Here is a 22,428-nt window from a genome sequence, read left to right on the forward strand (position 1 = left end):
TGCCGTGGGCTGCCAGGGCCACAGAGGCACTGTAGCTGAAAATGAAATAATTGGTCCATGATTTCAAGCTGTGTGTGCCTTATATTTTTAGTTGAAAAGCAATATTACAGCTTTAAGGGAATATTTTTCTAAGTTAACAATCTAAAAGGCTAGGAGGTCATTCATCTAATACGAATCAGCTGCACTAGCCCAACAAAAAGCCTATGTGCTCAGCAGCTTGTTTTTATTATCCTTTCACCCTTTTTATGAGGTCCAATTTTTTTTTTATAAACAAGATTTTTAAGAATGACCTAATCTCCGATTGTTTGTGTGCATTAAATCACGTTGTTGGTCCCGTACACAGGAACGAGGAGGGCCAGGGGGGAAGGCAGCCCTCCCAGCAGAGGCCAGTGTCCCCCTGCCCCTCCGGGACAGCGGGGCGATGAAGAGGGCTGGGGCAAAGAGGGGGGACCGTCCTCCCTCAGCAAACTCAGCCACTGGTGTGTGCTGTCAGGAGGAGTGCTGCCAATTCACCCGGGACCCCACGTGCAGCGGAGAGCCCTTTCAGGTCATGACTGAAAACAAGCAGTGACATCATTAGTATGTTTGGAGCAGAGGTAAAGCCAGGGCCTTATGCCAAGCTCAGTGGTATAAACGGGACAACAAAAAATGGCTAGGCCTTGGCAAGTTACCTTCATGCTGGAATCAGCTGTGGGAGAGACTTTACTCACTAAAAAACATCTTGGAAGTGAGTCCTTCTCTTTTTTTTTTTTTTTTCCCTCCAGGATTCAGGGCTGGCTTCCAGCGACTAAAGCCATGTGAGGGCAGTTATTGAAAATTTTTGACATTCCAACCACAAATGAGCCAATAAATACCTTCTCCACATGTGCTTCAAAAAGAAATTGGAGTGGGGTGGAAAAGACTAAATTATGCTACCTTCTTTCTGCAGCCAAAACGTCTATACTTACAATGGCCACCTTCAAAACTCCAGCCTCCTGGCACGGGGCCATTTCCCTCCGATGTCTTCCAAAAAAAGTGTACCTAAACTGCTATTACTTCCACACATTTTGTAGTAAACTAAAAACAGACTCTAAACATGAGCCCATCGACTTTATAAGACATGCAGTGTTCATTAAAAGAAAAACTCACACAAGACCCCTGGCCTCAGCCCCTGTGCTGCAGATGCTTGTCTTTGCAGTGGTGTTAATTTGTAGGGGTTAGTAAACAAGTGCAGAAATTCTGAGGAAAAAACCAAACCAAAACAAAGCTTGGTGGGGAAGGTGAGGAAACATCAGTAAGAGGAGGGGGAGAAAAGAAAGATGCCTGTGTTTCGAGGACTGCATTTCCTTCGTCCTGCCTTACCTTTCAGTTCCTTTCTCCTGAGTGACATGGTACTGCAAGGGTGTCAGCCGCTTCCTCAGCTCCTCCTGGGAAAAGACCACCTTACAGTCCTTTTTATCCCTACATGACCCTGAAAAGGGAGAGGATATGGGAGAAGGAGCCATTTAGCTTAAATCCTGAATAATTGCTTTGGCAGACGGCCACAGCATAGCTTCTGCATTCACTTGTCAATGACCAGACTGGTCCCTAATGCATGAAGAATGGCTCAGCTGAACTGCAGCTGATTGTTTCTTCAAATCCAAGTTTAAATAAGAATTTTGCTTGAGAGCCAGGTGGTTCCACTGGAGCAGTGACAATGTGCTACAGCCAAAGCCCTCTGGTGTGTTATACAATAAACTCTTGTGCATACAACCATTCACAAGAAAGTAACAGTTTCTCAACCTTAAAAAAAAAATCTGCAAAAAGAAAAAAACAAAAACAAACAAACAAACAACTTCAGCTGAAATGTTATTTACAAGACATCTATACTGGTGACTTATGGTAATGGGCATATGATGTTCAGCCACAACATCCAACAATTTCATTACCCTTTAGCAGCTGAAAAACAATTTTAAATCTTTAGAATTTCATTGATTTAACTTCTAGTTGCATCCTCCTCCTTTATAACATTAATCATTGCATTTTTTCACTGTTGAAGCACTAAAATAGGAGCCCTGAGGAGCAAGTAATTTCTTCATTGTACAAGGGTCAACAATTAACTTGTAAAAATTAGGGTTGCTATTGAAATTATCCTCCTTTGAAAATCTCATGTTTTCCTTAGTTCACACAGAAAATCCAAGGAGTATATAAGGATTACTGTAAAAATAAATAAATAAATAAAAACATTGCACTGTGCAGAAATTCACATCACATCAGGAAAGAAAAAATAACAAGGTTGCTTTTGAGAATGAAAACTCCCAAAGTAGTAACAGATACTGCCAAATATTCAAATAACTTTGAAAATTGATTACAAAAATTAGCTGACAAAATATGGCACGAAAAGAGCACTCTAATTATGACACTAATTAAAATATGGTACAATTAGAAATAAACAGTCCCAACAAAAATATTTTTTGCTAGTAATGTATATACACTCATAAAAAGAGCAATTGTGTTCCCAAAGTAGAGGGAAAAGAGCTACCCATCTGTATGTCATTTAGTACAGGAGAGGCAATGGCAGGTTTAAATTACATGGTATTGGATTGCAATTTCCTAACATTGGATGCTTTTCTGCTTTTTTACCTTGAGTCATTACTAAGGAGTGTTCATAAAAAGTAGCTTAAAGCACAGATGCTTGCAAATAATTTAAGAAAAGATGTTTCTTTCTTCCTCCCCCCTCTTCTCATTTTTTTAATGTGTGGGGGTGGGTGAGTAGGGGAGAGAGAAAAAGAATAATCCTGTTGGTCACTACTGGCTAACCTTAGGAAATATTTTCAGGAAGAAAAAAGTAAAATTGAAAACATCTGATTGACGTAAATAGTGCACACATAAAAAGCTTTACTAGTGAAAGAAAGGTATTGAAAAGCGACTTTATTTCATAGATTAGAAATTACTTTTGATCTAAACATTCTTAAAAACAGATTGTTTTCCACTCTGAGCCATCTCATTAGCTGTGCTGCAGAGCCTTCGTTTTAACAGCAAGCTTTGAAAGAGCGCTGCTGTATGCCTTTGTTAGCTTCAATCTTATTTGGGAGAGGGATAAAGATTTCATTCCAGGTCTCTTTGTTTGTCTTTCAAGAACCACTAAAGCAGTATTCACACAAATTTTGCAGGAATGTGCCCTGTGCCATAGCTTACAAATTATTTGGTTTTGGTGCACTTAAAGGTCACCTTCCAAATTAGCAAAATTTTCCTACATCCTGGCTTTTCAACCTTAAATGTAAATATTGTTTCCTAACTGTAAGTGAGGTTTGTTCTTTATAACATTTGGTTGCTTATTTAAAGATGTCAAACTTTGGAGGTTTTTTATTCTCTGAATGTGCAGGGCTCTAGGACTAATAAGTCTTTCAAAGTATAGCTAACAGGGAAGGAAGCAAATGCATGATATAAACAGCAATTGTTACGTTACATTATGCAACTCAGAAAAAAACCCACAACTTTTTGAGAGATGGTTTTTCATCTAAAATTTCAGTATTAAAAAGTAGTCTAGAGAGCAGTGAAGACTCTTACAAACGAACACCTCATCACTTAAAAAAATATCTTCCAATTTTTATATTTTAAATTCTATTTGCTGTTTACATGTTGCAAAAAAGCAGGCTAAGTGTAAGTTCACTTTGGAAAAAGTCAGAGAAAATACTGAATATTTTAAAGAATGCTCAGTATTCCCTCTTTACTGTTGTTGAATAATTATTTTAGAAGTCTAGTGTTCTTCAATCAATGGGCTCACTATGCACAGAAGTACATTTCTACATATCACTTGATCCACAACATAGATCAGAAGTAGGAAGCACATTATAAAATATTTTTTCCCTGTTGTTTTCACAAATGTGTGTTTTACAACACAGACAAGTATTTATGTCTACAGGGGAATTCTGCCAAACTACACTGGGATAAACTGCAACCTACCCCAACAAAGGACTCTCCAGGTTTGGAACTTAATGGAGTATACATCAGCAAAAAAGCTATACTTACAATACAAATCTTAAAGGAAATCTCTTGGTCCAACTCTCAGCATTCAAGAACAGCACTATTCAATTAATTGCACTTATTACTTAGCTGCTAGCAACAACAATAATAAAAAAAAAAAGCTCAGTAAGTTGATTGCATTATTTCCATAGAATCAGAATCACAGAATTATTCCAGTTGGAAAAGACCCTTGGGATCACTGAGTCCAACCATCAGCCCTACTCTACAAAGTTCTCCCCTAAACCATATCCACCAACATCACATCCAAACAACCCTTAAACACATCCAGGGATGGTGACTCAACCACCTCCCTGGGCAGCCTATTCCAGTGTCTAAACACTCTTTCTGTTAATTTTTTTTTTCCTAATGTCCAGTCTAAACCTCCCCTGATGCAGCTTGAAGCCATTCCCTCTTGTTCTGTTGCTAATTACCTGTGGGAAGAGACCAGCACCAGCCTCTCTACAATGACCTTTCAGGTAGTTGTAGAGACTGAACAGGTCTCCCCTCAGCCTCCTCTTTCTCAAACTAAACATTCCCAGCTCTTTCAAGTGTTCTTCATAAGATTTCTTCTTTAGGCCCTTCACCAGCTTTGTTGCCCTCCTCTGCACTCGCTCCAGCACCTGGACATCTCTCTTGAACTGAGGTGCCCAAAACTGGACACAATACTCCAGGTGTGGCCTCACCAGTGCTGAGCACAGGGGGACAATCACCTCTCTGCTTCTGCTGGTCACACTATTTCTAATATAAGCCAGGATGCTGTTGGCTTTCTTGGCCACCTGGGCACACTGCTGGCTCATATTCAGCTGCTTGTCAATTAGAACCCCCAGGTCCTTTTCTGCCAGACACTTTCCAGTCACACTTCCCCAAGCCTGTAGTGTTGCCTGGGGTTGTTGTGGCCCAAGTGTGGGACCCTGCACTTGGCCTTGTTGAAGCCCATGTTGCCAAAGAGCCAAGGAGGTAAAGCAACACTAACCCCTGACGGCAGAGAATGCCAGGATAAGTTATCTAAAAGAGGGCTAGCCTACAAGCCTCAGTAAAATGCAATGAATCTTAAAAATTACCGGATGAGACTCCAGGAAAAAAGTCTTTTGGTTGAGAAAGAAAATCACATGCAAGAGGGACAAAAGTCCTTAACTTACAGTACAAGAGTGGCTCCCTCTAGTTTTTCAATTATTCCTGTACAACATGTATGAGGTGTCTGCTACATCCAAGCCAACTATGTATCTTGGGAGGGGACAAGATAAAACTACACAAATACATGCCCAGTATGAGAGGAACTGCCACTAATAATGCAGTTGTTCTCAAACTCATTATTAAAGCAGAGAATAAAGATGCAGTCTGACCACCTTCCTCAGTCTGGTTCCCCAAAGAAGGGGTCAGGTATGGGCTGTGGAAAGGGTTCCTGAACAGGCAACAAACTTCTTCAGCAACTCAGGCATAAGAGCAGGCTCACAGTTCATTTGCAAATTACACAGTTCAAGGCAGAAGAGAAAAGTGGTCATCAGTTTTACAAATAGCATGACATCACTGTGATTACATTAAAGGTGAGACTAAATTAAATACACTGTAAGGATAGCAGAGTCTGGATTTATTAGATCTGTATTAAGACTCTGGATTGGATCTTACTTGTTCTTTGGAGGTGAAGCTACCAGCAATGACTTTTAGAAGAGCCAGGGACAGCTATGTTCCTAAGTCCAGTTAGATCCCACTGTTAGGAGAGGTGAACGAGGGCAGACGAAATTCCCTTCACATTCCACTGCAGGATTGGAAGCCAAATTAAATCTCTCTAATCAGCACACCTCAGTCCCTTTGCTGGGGTCAGGGCTCATTAGAAGAGCAGTGTGCAGACAACTGTTCCACAAGTAGACACCAGCCTTTCTACTTGGGGTCACCTGGCTTCACCCTTTTGCCAACAGTTAGAGCAGTCCTTAAAAGCTTGTAAGATCCTTGGAACAGGATGGAAGGGTTTGTGAAGAAAAGGCCAGGCTCACAAATCTTGATACATAAACATAAAAAAAAAAAAAAAAAAAAAAAAAAAAAGCTGAGGAGAGTGAAACAAACATAAACAGAAACCCTTCTGGAGCCTCTCACAGCACTCCTGTGCTTAGGAATGGCTCTTCTGAAAATCAGTTCAATGCACACTGCTGTTTACTATTCATCTGCAGACTATGAATGAAGTGAACAGAAGTATTTTCTGGGTGTTGACCTGATAATGGAGACATCAAGCATCTCACCTCACATATAAATTCCAATTTCAAGTGACCTTTTCAAATCTGAGGTTTATAATGCAGGCGTGTGCCATTTCCTTCCATATAAGTAATCACAAGAAAACTAGCAATGAGATATGTCTCAGAAGTTAGCAGATCATTACTTCTCATCACTCAGCTCTTCACCTACTCCAGTGTGCCAGAGGGTGGCGACCCGTGTCTGACATGCCCTGAAATATGGTTAGTGTTTTGCCTGATGGCTTGCCTTCTTCAGGTAATGTTTTGAACCATTATGATTTTCTCTTCTATTTTGTTGCCTCCTATCACCAAAATTAACATTTCATCTGTGTGGAAGACACAGCATGTATTTCCTCCCCTTCTACATGTGCTTATATTCCACTAGCATTAATGGACATGACAGTCATGCACTGAGCATGCACCATTAAGACCTCCTGAATTCAATACAGAAAGATTAAATGTTCCAACAGAGCACAGCCATGTAATAAATCGGCCTTCTAGTTTTCAGTACTACTTCTTTTAATATAACTAAGGTTTTTAGGGGCCTTCCAGCACTTTTAATTATTCATACACACCCCCAGCCCCAATCCTGCAATGACATATGTGTGAGCAGACCCTTGGAAATATGCATAGCTCCAACAACTACATAAGGGTCTATGCATGTACATCAGATTACAGGATCTGGACTTGAGTGTACATCTCTTGGTTTACCAAAGCCTGTCCCCTCACGAGTGGGTCATACCTTAGTCATCGACGGCAAATTATCTCAAACTGGTGTTAAGAGGAATCCTGCAAGGTTAAAAATATTTGCATATGTTTCTCTAAATAAATATCCTTATATATGCTGTCATGAAACTCAGTATTATTAAAAGTGGATTCTCTCACTTTTATTATTTCAAATTCCATTTACACAGTTCATGCCTCTTGTCTGCAGCTTTGCCTCTCTCTCTGCTTAGGACATGGTAAATGCACGGCTCTGCTTCCCTTCCATTTAGTCTGTTCTCTGTGGCCTCTGGTCTGCAGCCTTGGGAGACTGCTGCACCTTCCTCTTAACAGCAAACATGCCAGGAACCGCTCATCTAGTTTAAAAAAAAAGACACATAATTCTTGAAACTGCAAAAGGATGCAATTCTATTGGCATTTAAGTTGGAAAACTGTTTCACAAAGCCTATATTTGACATCATAGATGCTTTTATAATCCCATCACAGGCCACTTTAAATTACCTAAGCATGTCACTGACTAGGATGGATGCTGCAAACGAACTCTAAAATTCTGGGAGGTCAAGTTTAAGTAAAAACCAAACTCCATCATTAAAAAAAACACCTGTAAATGCTTTACACATTGAAAAACAATCTGTGTTTCTTCTCTGAGGGATGGCTCCTTCATTTTCTTGCTGTAGGTAGCTGACTCCCACCTGCTGTTGAAATATCATTTGCAGTTTCATGCAAGCATTAGGAGCAATGGGGCAGAGACCATTTCCACTATATTGTGCATTGAAAATCCAAAACCCAGGTACCACGACAACAGTTAAATTTTTGGGTCAAATGTCAGGTTCTGTCTTAAAAGAACACCACCCAGAAATGAACTGTCTTTAAAATAAATTATTTACTTAACACCCAGGAGGGTTACATGTTCACAAGGGAAGGGCAAGCTCCTTCTAAATAAATTTGCAAGCTTCCTGTGCAATCACGTAACAGATCTGTCATTTATTTTTTCCACCTGCTCATCTACATGGCTCATGTTTTATATAAATGTATATATTTTGAGTCACCTCAGTGCTCACACGTGTATGACAACAAATTTCTCAAGCATTAAAAACCTAACTCCAAACTGCCAACTAATGCATCTCCTCTGGGCACTCATTTTCTTTCCGAAGAAAGTGGTAACAGAACCCTGGTGGACCCAGTACAGGCAGCATCTAAGGGAACAGAAGCTGCCTTGTTGTTTCCTCAGGTCTGCAAGAATCTTTGCAGCAGGTTATGTGGCCGAGGTAGCCACTCAAGCCGAAGAGACATTCCCTGCAAAAGAAATCTGAAGCTGCCTCCCTGTCCTGCCAGTGTAAAAAACATTGAACAAAAACATTGACGTGTGTTGTGAAAGCAGCTCCGTTTGTCCTCTCCAGGGATGTCCACTTTCTTATCTCATGTTAATGAAATAAATGTCATTACCAGCCCCAACCTTGGTCCCATGATCTTTCCAAATTATAACCAGTGAGGAGGTCAACTCCACCCTGCGCTGGCCAGTGGAGATGAAGGCAGCTTCCCCCAGCTGCCTTTCAAGCTGTTATCTTCACCAGTACTACAGCAATGGGAGGATGCAGCTGCTCAGCAGAGGCTGGTGAATAGAAGCACCTTCAGTTAAGTGGAGCAAAAGCTTATTACATTATAAACTGCCACTTTTGTTAGCCTTTCTGCTGATACAGCCAAAGACAGAGTGCATGGGGCAGCTGACCTATTTGCCTTACTCTTGGCTGCAAACCAGGCAAGACAAGATCAAGATCTATTGGTACAGCACTGGAGGAGGGAACATTTATAATGATGGATTTTCTCTTCCTCTCTCCCTTAACAGATAAAGAGACTTTTGTTTTGCTGATATGATCCTAGCACCTTTCACAGGCACTACATTTGTTTAAATTAAAAATAAGAAAGGCAGAGACACTGAGCACCCTGTATCTGGTCAGTGGATTTCTGTCAAAATCAATAAAAGGGTGCACAACACATGCAAAGGCATTTTATTAACAGCAGAGTCAAACTGCATTTAATAAGAGTGCTTTATGCTACTTTATGCATTTAAAATATTTCAGCAAGCCATCAAAATAAGTTTATTCGCACGGCTTTAATACAGGTTTAACCCTGCAGCGGAAACAATTAAAAAGTCAGCATTTGCCAGTGGTTACCACAGTGCTGTGTAGCTTATTGTGGCATTCAGGCTGTTGCTAAATCCTCCTGCTGCTTCCTCCACAATAGTGATGTGTGGCCTGTGAAATGAGCACTGCGTTTCAAGAATCAAGGTGCCGCAATCTATACTTGTGATGGGGGTGGAGGAAAGAAGCAGGGTGCGTGGAGGTCTCGTTTCTCCTCCACCTCCCCACAACAGCCCAGATCTAATCTCTGCCAAACTTGGTCTGTCTCCAATTGTGCAGGAACCCTTTTAGCAAAGGCACAAGCAGGGCACAGACTGCTCTGTGGCCTTTCATCCCGTATCTCCAAGTACTGAGGGACGTACCCAGCATGAGGACAGGAACAGCTGGAATATGCTGTGCTCCAGCTGTTGCTTTGCTATGGCCAGCATGGAAAACACTGTAGCTCCCTCCCCTCTCAACCTCTTTCAGGACTAAACGTGGAGAAAAAGCCAGAAAGGTTAGTAACTGCCAACTTCTCCCCCTATGTTTCTGTAAAACTCAGCCATACTTTACGGGTCAGGAAAATGGGGTCAAGCCCTATAAAAGGGCTTTAAGAGGACTCAGTTGAGCCCTCCCCTGCTCTGCTATACTTGGGACTCTCTAACTTGGGCTAAAGCATTGAGCAGGGAGTTCTTACCTGTGGTGCAAAAAGCTGCCCGCGCCAAACCTGGGCTGCCAGCAGCTACTGTCCCATGAGAACCTCTCCTCTAGTTGGAGCAGAGGGCACCTTCACAACCCAGCCAGGTGTCCTTTCCCAACTCAGCTTCTTTCGAAGGAAATCAAAAGATGAGACACATGTTTAGCTTGTAACTATGAACAAACACTTTCTGCCTAGCCATCTCTGGGACACAATTTCTCTCTGCTCTGTGTTTCCTTCCAAATCGTTACTGTGCTGTAGCAGCCTGTGTCCTAGTCTACACTCCTTAGACCCATTCAGCATACCACAGATTCCAAGGCTGCACATCCCCTAAGTGACCCCCTGGATCATCTTCTCCATCACTTCCAAACACAATCTCACTGACTTTAGGGTTCACATTTCCATCTTGCACCCTTTATTTCTTGCCCTCTGTCAGCTTAGCAATATCCTTCCAAAATCTCCTTCCTTTTTGTGTGGTGCCATCTCTCCTTTATATTACATTCTTCTCTGCAACCTTCACCATGTATTCCTCAGAGTAAGGACAAAGCCAAGGGTTGCTTTCAACTGAAGGGAAAAAAGTGAAGGCAGTCCTTAAAGGACTTCTCAAACCTCCTGTTATAAGGATCTAATAAGAATCTAATAACTGAGAGAGTAGCTTTTCATGGGAGCCTTTAAAACACAGAAACACAGTTAGTGCTGAAACTTCATCTTTTCCATACCCAGCTTCAGCAGAAAAAGCAGTTAAACCTGAACTGCAGAGGGCACAGGAATGGAACGCAGGAAATTTATGAGCTCCCAGAATTAAAACATTCCTGCAAGAAAGGTAGAAACGGTTTGTGGTGGGTCCTTTATGGGAGGAGAAAGGAAGGCAAATGACCTTAAGAGATCCATCAGGGAGCACATTAAGGAACCGGCTCTGTGCACGGTGCTGGGAGCACCAGAACCTTCTCATTATCCCTGTGCTGCTCAGTGCCACGGAGTCGCAGCGGAACCTCCACCCAGCTGAGGCAGGGACCAGCACCTTCTGTCAAGCAGATGGGAAAGAACGCAAAACTCTGCCAGAACGAAGAGTTAAGAAGGGTGACAAAACAGGATACAAACCCAAGGGTGCAAACAAAAAGGGTACATCAACAAACAGTTTCTGGTCTTCTTTACAATCGCAAGTTTTGCAAGCATCAGGCACAAAAACAGTATTATTCCTAATGAGATATTTACAAATAAATTTCATGCTACACTATATTAAATAAGATATTGTAGACTGAATACTATTGTACAAAATAAACATTTGTCAATATAGGAGAATTTTTAAGCAAACACAGCATCAAATGTACTCCTACTAAGACAGCTATGCAAAGGTGATTTTTAAAACCCATTTTCAAGCCATTCAAAAAATATGATAATGTTATGCTCTATTATGATAATGCAGCTTTCTACTATCATATATGACCAGGAGGCAGACATATGCACAGACATTTATATAACAATGACACATGAATAGCTACACATGCTATTTTGCTATTGTGCTCACATAGGGCTACTTTCATAGATCAAATTCCTCATAACTGCTGGGAGGTAATAAACTAGGTAATTTGTAAGGCTGTATTTTAAGTTTTAAAATCTATTTTTATTCCAAATTTATAATTGCCTTTTTTTTTTTCTTAATTTAGCTTCAGGTAAATGAATTTCAATTTTTGCTTCCCAACCAGTTCTGAGGAACACGTACATCCAGCTGAGACCTTGTATGACATATTTAAACCCAGAGCAAATTTTTACGTTCACAATATAAACCCCAGAAAATAGGGATTTATAATGAAAACACCAACAGGCGTTTAACCATAACCATACTGGTGGGTTTTGCTATATAATATATCAGTCTTACTTTTATTTTCTGTCAGGCCACGTGAAGAGACATCTGTAATAGAACATCTGTGGTGATACACATTACGGAAAGCTATGGGAAAGTTATGACATACATTATGGAAATTACATTTCTGAATATACAAACATACAAAATGAAACTTTCAGACACACTTAAGTTACATAAAGTTTGATAGCAACTACCACACTTGGAACACACGAGACTAAGGTCTTTTCTAGACTTTTTGTTAAAGCCAGATCTGGCAGATAATTTCTCTGACATGAGAAGTTTGAGAGTTCACAGGGACAAATGCATACAAATAACTCATATATGTAACTGTTTGCAAGATCTGCTCCTAAAAGTAATCCTTTATATCAACATATTACTACTAAAAATCCAATTTTGAGACCCAATAATTTTTTGTTCATTGACTATTCATTTTCATTTTAGGGAAATACATTATATTGAAACTTTGAATTAACAAAGATTTAATAAAACAAGTTACAAGAAATTATAATACAGACATTTACTTTAATAAAGACTTACACCATATGCCCAGCACCATCTTAATACAGATGTATTGTAGTTTAATCTAGTCCTAGAAAAGTATGGTTTCCTAATAGTAATTATTTTAGTAATTAAACACTTCACAACAATTCAATATTATCTAGGACTTTATTTTTTTGTACATAAAAAAATACTAAGTCTACAACTGTAACTCCTTCATCATTACTTTACTTAATTTTACAAGCACCATAATTTTCTTTGATCTACAGGAGAGGAAAAGCCAAATTATCTCATGCAAAAAATGTGATGTAAGCAGGACAACAGTCAAAGTGTTAAAGAAATCAAGGGTTTTTTAAAGAAATGAGAATCCATAATAGTTACAATACACAGCAAAGCAAAATAAGCTTTTTACTTTACAGCTTGGTGGTCTGCTACAGAAAACACATGTACATGGAATCTGCATAATCATTACTTGTATCAGTTACTTGCTGGTATGCACTAAAGCAGCTGAAGTCATTTTTACATTAAAAGTTGGGGGAGTTGGGGAGGGAGGGGGTTTGCTGTGGCTTGGGGTTGTTTTTTAAAAAATATTTCATTTCTGTGAACAAAATCTTGGCAGGTGCTGAGTGTATCCTACATTTCCAAAGAAATTTAGAGCATTTGACTCTAATAAAATGGGCTCAAGGAGCAACACCTTTCTATCACATGACAGACACACTGGACCTCTGGAAATGAAAAAACCTTGAGCCAGTGTGAATGCAGTTTGTGTAAAAAGCACAGACTGATGCGATCTTTCCCAATGCTCATGCTTTTCTTAAAATACTTGTAGATGTTCGTAAGGTCTCAGGGCGTAGTTTATGTATGAATGACTCCGAAACGGGAAACTTTCCATAGAGTGCAATAGAGTATATGCCTAGTGCCATCTACTGGGAGCGCCTGCTTCTGCTTGGACTTCACCATGTCGGCTATAAAAAAATTACAGGCAAACCGTGCAGTGGGTTTACACACATTGAAACGTTTAGTCCTAGCTTCAGACAAAAAATCTTTTAAAAATACAATTTGGAAGAATAGATCCGCACTCCAGGTGCTAATATACAAATAGAAAAAACGCTTTACTGGCACAACAGATCCAGTGTAACTTCTACACGCTTACAAAATAGTGTTTCAAAGAAGAGGCAGAAGATCAGCCCCATTCTAAGAAAAAAATAAAATAAAATAATTTCTTTCTGATGTACAACTATAACTTTATATTAAATATAAAGTAAACACTGCATTGTACTACTTTGTTCCTTACAGAAGGACAGAGGTAGCATTCCAAGCACAGAAACTGAAATGCTACCTTCATCCAAGTCCTTGTCCTGCAAATATTTAACTGCATGGAGGTTAAAACTGTGCTTGAAAGCTCAGTTTACAACTCTGCCCAGTACTTTGCATCCTTATGCTGAACGGGCAGGGGTATCAGAAGGTTAGAAAGTCTCCTTCTGTATGGAATTTGCTATTCAATCCGAAGAAGATTAAACTCCACACCATTCCAGATTTGGTGGATATCTAGCACAGTGGTACGGTTCCAGGGCTGCAATTCACACAGAACTGGATGGTGGGAAAAGTACTAACTCAAAGTATTACAAAAAACACTGTCATGAGAACTAGTGGTGTTTTCTGTATATTCAAAAGTTAAAAGTCACAGTGCATCAGGCAGATTTTGGCCCTAGATCATGTTCCCGTGTTTAATGGGATACATGCTGTATACCATTTACTTGTAACCGCCTCAACACACCACACAAAAAAAAACAAGCCAAAGGCAAAGAGAGCCTACGTTCATTTGTAAGTATCTGGGGAATTTAAATTACTCTTAAAATATGTGAAATATGTGATTGTATATTATTCCACTGTTCGCAGATAAATTTGGGTTTATTATAAATAAATAAATTTAAAAGTAGCCAGTCAGTGGAACTCATTCTATGAAAATTTGCACAGTTAAGGATCAAAGGAACAGGAATAATAATGTAATGTTATGTCCTTTTTATTCCAAAATGTGACTATTCTATTATCCCAGAAAAACAATTTGAAAAGACAGCTAAGGTGATGCTTTGCAAACAGGTAGCAAAACTTCCCATGGGCTGTGTTTCTCACTGGCCAACTTTGAGATCCCCTTTTCAGAGCAGGATCAAAACAACCAGAAGACTGAGTGCCCCCATTTTAAGCAGACATCTATGTGCATCAAAAGGTGCATAATGAGGGCTAAGGAAATTTGCTTACCCTGTATTTTTAGGATTATAAATCTGGCTCAGCAGCAAATATAACAGGAAACCAAGGTCAGCCTGACACAATGTGGGCTATTCTCCCTCTTCCTCAATATGTGTTTTTGCAGCTTCTATCTAGGTTAATGGGAGTTTTCTGCACATGTGGGGGAAACAGAACACAAATGCTGCAAAAATTGGACTCAGATTTAGTTCAAATAAAGTGTAATCAGCTTTAGAAAAATCCATCAGCTTGAAAACTGATGCTGTATCACCGAAAAAAATCTTTAAAACATCACCTCCACATGCTTGTTAAGTCCAGCTCCGGGAAAAAATGCTCATAGCATTTTGCACTCTTATGACCCAGCTGTGAGTGTAGTACAAACACCCAAGCTGGTTCTTTTCCGATGCTTCAAGTATCAATTAGCCAGGATTCTATCTTTATTACCTGGGTGTCAAGAAAATTCCTAGTCATAATTCAAAATCAGCTCAGTGCAGCTTTTATTTTCTCCCACTTAACCATGTAGACTGACATTATTATGCAGACATTACGGATACTGTTGCTGGTTAAGTGAAACACAAAATACTCAGGTTCAAGGTTTTTGATACAACCAACTCATGGAGATAGGATCTTATATGGCACGCACAGCACAGACCTACTAGCAGAACCTGGAGCTTGCATGAAAAGTGCAGCTGCATCTGGGCATTAAATTGCACGTTTCCATGTATTTCTTCAGATAAGTGTCATGTAACTACAGAAAACGCTGTCAGAGGAATGAAAGAATGACATTATAAATTTGGCACAAACTTTACACATAATCTTCAGTGCAACGTTTTATCTATAACAAAAATGTAAAGAGGGACATGTGGATTCTAACTACAGTGCACTGCTGAAGATTTTGGAAAATATTTTTGAGTCCTATGACTTAACAGCAATCCATATGCTGAATTCTTGTGCATCTTTTTTAAAAATTGCAAATGGCACTGAACACAATTGCTTTTCAATGTAAATCTAATGTTTGTGTGAAGAATGAGGACAATAATATAAAATTTGATAGAAAATCTGTTGGACAAGGCAGTTGGAGAGCATTTCCAAGCATCCTAAAATCTAGGATATGAAAACCCTCAACCCAGCCAGTGACTTTTAACAAAAGAAAAAAAAAAAAGAAAAAAAAAAGGCAAACAAACTTCTGGCTTAGAGTAAATTTGGACAAACCAGAACAACCCATAGCACATGGTTTCCTGCAGCAGAGACACTCGTTCCTAAAAGGGCCTTCATTAAGCATGACACAACAAGCAGCACCCATTCAACCTGAGGGAAGCCCACAGGCTCGCAGGGCCACTGGCTGGCTCTTTGTCACCAAATGCAGCAGGTTGAATGCAGACATCACTGTGATATTCTCACCAACAAAACCAGAGGCAAAGAACAGGGGCAAGAGCTGAGTAGGGAAGAAAAAAAAAAAAAAAAGAAAAAGAAAAAGAAAAAATATGAGAACAAATTAAAACATCGAAAATGTTAAGATACATTCACAGAAAAAAAAACAACAATGCTTACAATTTTATGAGTTTGCCACATGAGAGCACGATTCTAAACACACTTTTCTTAGTACATTTAGCCCATTTCTGACACACCTCTGCTAACATTTTGATATATATTACATAGCATTCAGTGAAAAAACTTTCTGCCGAGGGGAAGGGAGGGGGCATTTTTATAGGGGACATTTTTAGAGGGGGCACTCACAAGTGCCACTTCAGATATCCAACCGAGAGCAACTCAGGGTAGCAGCCCATGTGGTACGAAGGGAGAAACCTCAGGACCTCAGCTCGACAGCAGGAATCCTGCTCTGAACACCCAGGAACGCCGGTCAGAGCAAACGTGCAGGCTTTTTCTATTGACTTTATTTAAAACAAAATCCCACTCTGTGATGTTCCTGAATGGTGAATGCTGGAAAGCAGTCACTGCTAAAAATTGTTCTTTTGATGACTTGTTTGAAGAACGTGACATCGCATTGCAATAAACTTGCCAGATATCTTAAAACCATGACTTCACTTTTTTTAAAGGCAGGAAATAATTCGCATTGTAAACCGTCCGCAAGATATATTTAAACAACCTTCCGGCCAGTTTAAATATAGCCAACAGAGCGACGGCAGCCGCAAGATTTTCTTTTAGGACGGAACGCGTTCACAGCGGTAGCTCCGTTTGCCCACGAGGGGAAGGGGGAAGGGGCTGCCCGACACCCCAGCCCCACGCCCGCACTGCCGGGCCGCCCGGGCTGCGGCGCCGGGGGCTGCGGCACCGGGGGCTGCGGCCGCCGCCAGCCAGCCCGGAGCGAGCCCGCCGGGCGCGGGGCTGGGGAGCCGCAGCAGCGCGGTGCCCCGCCAGGGCCACGCCGGACACAGCCTCCCGGCGCTGCCGTGCCCCAACCCCGCCTTCTCGGGACGGAACCGGCCGCGAAGCCCAAGCACGCCCCGCAGAGCCACGGCGCAGAGAAAAACGTCACCGCCACCAGTGACCGCGGCGATGCTCGACAAGGAGAACGACCCCCCGTCCCCGCAGACTGACTCCCGCCGGGCCGGCACCGCGCCAGCCGCGCCCGGCACCGGCCGCGCTGCGGCCGCAGCAGCCGCGGGCGCCCCCGCACGGCGGGCGGTCCGCACCGCCCCCTGCGCGCGGGCCGGCCCCGCCCGCAGCCGCCACCACACCTGGGCCCCGCCCCGCCCCGCCCGCAGCCGCCACCACACCTGGGCCCCGCCCGGCCCCGCCCGCAGCCGCCACCACACCTGGGCCCCGCCCCGCCCAGGGGACGGACAGACTGATCCCTGCGCAGCAACGTCGTTACTGACCCTGCCTGTGCGATCCCTTCTACCTCTCTATTACAGCACGCAGCACAGCCAGACGCGGGCACCAAGCAGAGCTCAGGGCAGCGGGACACGCCACATCACCTTCCCCCTCCTGCCACACCCCAGCCCCGCAAACGGGCTCCTCCAGGGTTCTGGGCTGCCCTCCCGGACCAGCACTCTCCCCTGCTCTCCTCTGGCAGGAGCCAGGCTCCCTGAAGCGTAAATAGTTTAAAGGGAACTATCTGAAAGCCCCAAGGATTATAAAACAGATCCTGACCTCTTGAAAATGTCACTGAAGTGCTGCTATTTAGTCTCAAGCATTCATAAAGACTTGGAGGATATATAAGTCCTGAAAGCCCAATAACATGTAACTGCGTGTTCATGAAAGTAATTTATTGCAGTTAACATAGCTTACTCTTTTATTGCTGATGTTTTGATGGCTATTTTTGTTTACCCTGTATGTTGGAGGAGGGGACCTCCTGGTGCCAGGTACTGTACGCACACCAACACCGTGCAGACCACGGCAAGAACCGCTTGTACAGAAGCAGTAAAGAGAAAGCAAAGTCAAACTCATTACAACTAACATATTTGGTTTGGAGGTGCTTCACCCTGCCTGCCAATTCCAAGGGTACAGAGAACAGGCTGAGAGAGAATGACGGGAACATTACCGTGAGGGGTTAAAAATCTTCCCTCTGGTCTTTCTGCAGCAGATGCAAGCTTGGCCACCTCCCTTAACAGGTTCAGGAACTGGGTTTGTGTCTCAGATTTATTGAACAGGAACAGTTACAGCACTGACAGAACAACAGGGAGAAAACAGCATCCTGGAAATAGGACTGCAGGTGGTAGGAACTCCTGTGCTGCACACACCCAGACCTTTCCAGGCTAAGCCAAGACCCCAGGCTGGGGCTGAAGGCACCTTCCCCAGCGCTGAGGGAATGCAGCCACGGCAGCACAGCACTCTTCCTGCCACCTCCCGACACTATTCTGGCAGGACAGATGCTCTGTGAAAGAGGTCAGAGCAAAACTCACAATCCAGGAAGGGGGACACTGTTTTTATATACCACTTCTTGTTGCTGCTGCATGGTGTGTTGCCTAAGATTTTTTTTTTAACACGTGCTGGTCGCTGCACTGCCCACAACACCCAGGACACCACTGGCTCCTTCACAGTTGTCCCTCAGTATCACCAGACCTCTTGGAGCCCCTTCACTGCACTTCACTCTTAAACCAAGCACAACACAGGCCAAGGTGGACCTTCCATCTGTCTGGCTCTCGTACGATGGACAGTATGCTCAGAGATAGCTTGTAAACTTATAGATCATAGAAAATACAGCAGTAAATATGTCAGTAGGTGGGCTTCTGAAGCCTTTTGCTAAGATGACACACATTGTAACTCCAGGAAAGCCTGCCTTTTAGGGTGTTGGTACCCTGCTGTTGACAGATGTTAAAGCAGTGACAGCTTTCATGAGCTTCTGTATTGTCAACTGCAAACATTCAGAAATCACAAGTTCAATCCCAAAATAAACATAATTTATTAAATTGTAACACAGAGAGTCTGTCAAAGATGTCCTTCAGAAATTAAGAACTTTATACATACTCAGGTCCAGAATTCCTAAAAATGCATGGGAATCCCACTTCTCAAAAGGAAAATGTGAAGCTTTAGCCTTTTACCAGTAAATTTTAAAATAACACAAATTCTTCAGGGAACAATAATTTTTTTCTTGCCTCAATAATGAGACCTTAATAGTGCAAGGCTTCTACTTTTTTCCAATTTCCCTCCCCCAAGTCTCTGGCCCCATTTTGAGGGCAGGAAACAATTAGAGATAGGTACACACTACCCAGAGAGCCAGGCTCTTATGTCAGGAAATTCTATGTCACTGGAAAAGGCAAAGGAGCAAAAATATTGCCACACTGGAGAAACCCAAACAACCAGAAGTTAGAAGACATAAAGGCCCGTGAGTCTTCTATACTCAAGTGTTACATTAACAGTTTAATTTTAATCGCTATTTGTTTTGTTAAGTTTCTCCAGTCCAGCAGTAAGTTCAAACAGTTGTTTTGCAATGGTTCTATATATGTCTTTATATTGACCAAACTATAACCAAATGTTTCACTGACAAAGCGTAGTGGAGTATTTAATGTGCACACTTATTTCAGCCTTAGCATTTGGATTTTTTATTTGGCTTTTGCTCACCTAAAGCTGCTGCCAGTCCGACTCAGCAGACAAAACAGCACAGCCACCACAGGAACAGTAAGTGCAGCCTAGAGGGAAACACGTGAGGAAGTATTTCAGTATATCAGGGATTTATGTGCCTAAACAGTTATTTACAGTTATTTCTCCTTAACACATTCTCTGTCAACACTGAAGCCCTTGGTCTCTTCTGCTCCCTGCGCTGCACTTGGTAGATTTTAGGGACATAACTGATTGCAGTAAACATCTTAGGTTTGTCATGGTGTGTGCTAAGATGGGGGAGAGGAGATAAAGGCAATATTTAATAGCTTATAAGGTGTTTGATGGGGTCTGATCCAATAACCATCACCAAGCAGCCAGCTGTGGCAGGAGACCGGAGCACAGGAACACTCTTCAGCAGGGGGATGGCGACTGCCAGTTATTGGAGAAAGGAGAAGGGAAGAGTTCCATTTCCCCCTTTCTATTAAAAAAGGTCTCAGATCCTGAAACTAGCACCCTTTGCTACGCACAAAGTATTCGCCTTGCACACATACACCTCACTATCTGGGCTAACATCCATTCTGTCCTGGCCTCCCAACAGCCTTCTAGAACAATGAGGCGGCTGCCTCAAAAACCCACACACCCTATGAATGTGCATTTGGGCTTTTTATACGTGTATTTTTAGACAACTGCATGCTTTGATGCATTGTACTGTATTTGAAGCATTCAGCAAAAAATTGTAAAGGTAACTGACAAAACCTTGGGAAACACACCTTTAGAGATTTCAGCCTCTGGATTTTCACGTGCTTGTACATCACATCCATTGATAATGCAAACAAGGTGTCTTCACAAGTTCATAATTTGCTATCAAAATACCTTGCAAAAGCTCACGTTCTGATAAAATACTTCAATCATGAACAGCTAACAACATGCAGCAAAACTTTATAAAGATAATTATAAATAGAAGCTTCTCAAAGGCTTATTTAGCAGAGGTATAAAAGATTTTAAGATACTAGTTGTGTTAGCTTTACAGATCTACAAAAATACTGCAGCATTTAATTTGCATGCTTGTCTGCATATACTTTTTTCCTCCTCATATAATACTGGCTTCTCGGTTACAGCCACAGAAGTCAGAATTATTAGACCTGAATTCCCACTTCACTTTTAACATTCTCAATTAAAGAATGTTCTCCATAGCTGTTTGTGCTGGAATGTGCAAACTGAATGGTAATCCAGTCTACTTTTAGGAAGTTTACACTGTGCCCTGATAAAAGAGGGAATTACTGCCAGACCTCATAATATTGAAGTGGAAAACCAGGAAACATCAAGCTTTAAATTTGACATTAGTACTGCTTTAAGAAAGGAGACTAAAAAACTAAGTTCAAAACCTTTTTTCTTTCTTGAATTTTACACACAATCCTGCACTGGATTTTGTTTTTAAACCCTTCCCATAGCAACTGAGTGTATTTATCATAGAAATTCAAACATAGAATATACACCTTTAACTCACAAGAGATTGTTAAGTAGCATCTTGAATGTCACACACTCTAGGATACTGACAGGTTCAGCTACAGATGTTTTTATGGCCCTTACAGGAATGATCATTTGTGGAGGAAAAAGAAAAGTGCTTAACAGAAAAGTATATTCAATGTCTCCTAACATGAACTATGGTGGTTGTTCCTGCACTTGCAGAACAAACACGGCTGGAGGTGGGCACACCAAGCACAGCACCTGCTGTGGCTGCTCAAGCTGGAGAGGTATGGGAGATGCTCCAGGCCAGCCCTATTTATCATGTGAAATGGGGTAATATGGCACAGTCTGCTCACAGAATCCCAGAATTGTCAGAGTTGGAAGGGACCTCTAGAGATCATCTAGTCCAACTCCCCCACTAAAGCAGGATGGCCTAGAGCACAGTGCTCAGGGCTGCATCCAGGCAGGTTTTGTATGTCTCCAGAGAAGGGGGCTCCACAACCTCCCTGGGCAGCCTGTTCCAGTGATTCGTTACCCTCACAGTAAAGAAGTTTTTTATCATATTTAAATGGAATTTTGTGTGTTCCTGCTCGTACCCATTGCAAAAGTCTTGAGGTTGAGATCAAAGAAATAGAAGAAAGCAGGAAAAGAAGATGAGGAAGGATCAGACAGCATGGAAGCACTGCTCCCCACATAGAGGGAACATACATTCTCATCTGCTCACCCCAAGTCCCACTCTGTGATGCACAATGACAAGCAAAGCCTCAGGGACTAACTACCCTCCACACTCCATCCCTAAGTCACGTTTAAGTCTCTCACTGAGGTGAATGAGACATCATTTTGGGAGTGCAGCCTTTAGTCCAAGCTTTATTATCCAGACTTTGCTCCTCCATCTAAGAGATATGAGAGGCTCACAATAGATTTTAGATATTGTGCAGATATTGTGCCAAAATTATTAGCTTTCCAATAAAATAACCATTAAAATCTTGGAAAATAAACCAGATTGTGAAACCTTTGCACACAATTCAGGGTCATTTCACTGAAAACAATTACTGAGAAAAAATATGCCAAGTAAGGAGGTAGGGCTCTTTATGTCAGCGAGTTTGAATTTATATTACAATGGTTATCCAGAATAGAAAAGTGATTTTACTTACAAAAGAAAAAGACTACATCTGAGCAGAAAACAAAGAACCATATTTAGTTTTCATTTAATTACTGAATTCAGCTGACATTCTCTCTAGCATCAGCTGCCAAAGACGGGAAGCTCACATGCCCTTACAGGAATATTCATTTTTGTATGCTGATCTGGCCACTGCATTGTTCCCCTCTCCAGCTACTGAAAAAACAGCTTGGCAACAAAGAGTTTGGTGTGCTGGTGTAACAAAAGCCCAGAGGTGTGTCAGGGAGCCAGATTAAAAAGGCCTAGGTCCCGAAATGATAACCAAAACAAAGGGGTTTTTCAAAGGCTGAAAAGTGAGAAGGGAAAAGGTGAACTAAAGCCTCCCTGTTCTACAACCGTTCCTCCCACGGAGGAGAGAACCACAAGGTTGAATTCTCCTTATTTTACTAGTTAACATTTGCACAGAGCAGTGGTACTGG

At 41.8% G+C, this 22,428-nt stretch overlaps 1 protein-coding gene across 4 annotated transcripts in view; it reads right to left on the minus strand.

Moving 5' to 3' along the window:
- Positions 1-22,428, minus strand: part of MSRB3 (methionine sulfoxide reductase B3) — an 80,230-nt gene that overhangs the window by 45,764 nt on the left and 12,038 nt on the right. For 2 of the 4 annotated variants that reach the window (XM_051639595.1, XM_051639575.1), the window contains exons 2-3: positions 15,667-15,793; positions 1,342-1,450 (exon numbers count right to left, since the gene is read on the minus strand). In XM_051639595.1, coding sequence (XP_051495555.1) covers positions 1,342-1,450; positions 15,667-15,742 — 185 coding nt within the window. In that variant the 5' untranslated portion in view covers positions 15,743-15,793. Of the gene's footprint in view, positions 1-1,341; positions 1,451-15,666; positions 15,794-19,383; positions 19,406-22,428 lie in introns of those variants that run through there. The other 2 variants (XM_051639585.1, XM_051639606.1) reach the window with 2 other exon arrangements.

The sequence above is a fragment of the Apus apus genome, chromosome 1, assembly GCF_020740795.1.
Source record: "Apus apus isolate bApuApu2 chromosome 1, bApuApu2.pri.cur, whole genome shotgun sequence".
NCBI classification, from domain to species: domain Eukaryota; kingdom Metazoa; phylum Chordata; class Aves; order Apodiformes; family Apodidae; genus Apus; species Apus apus.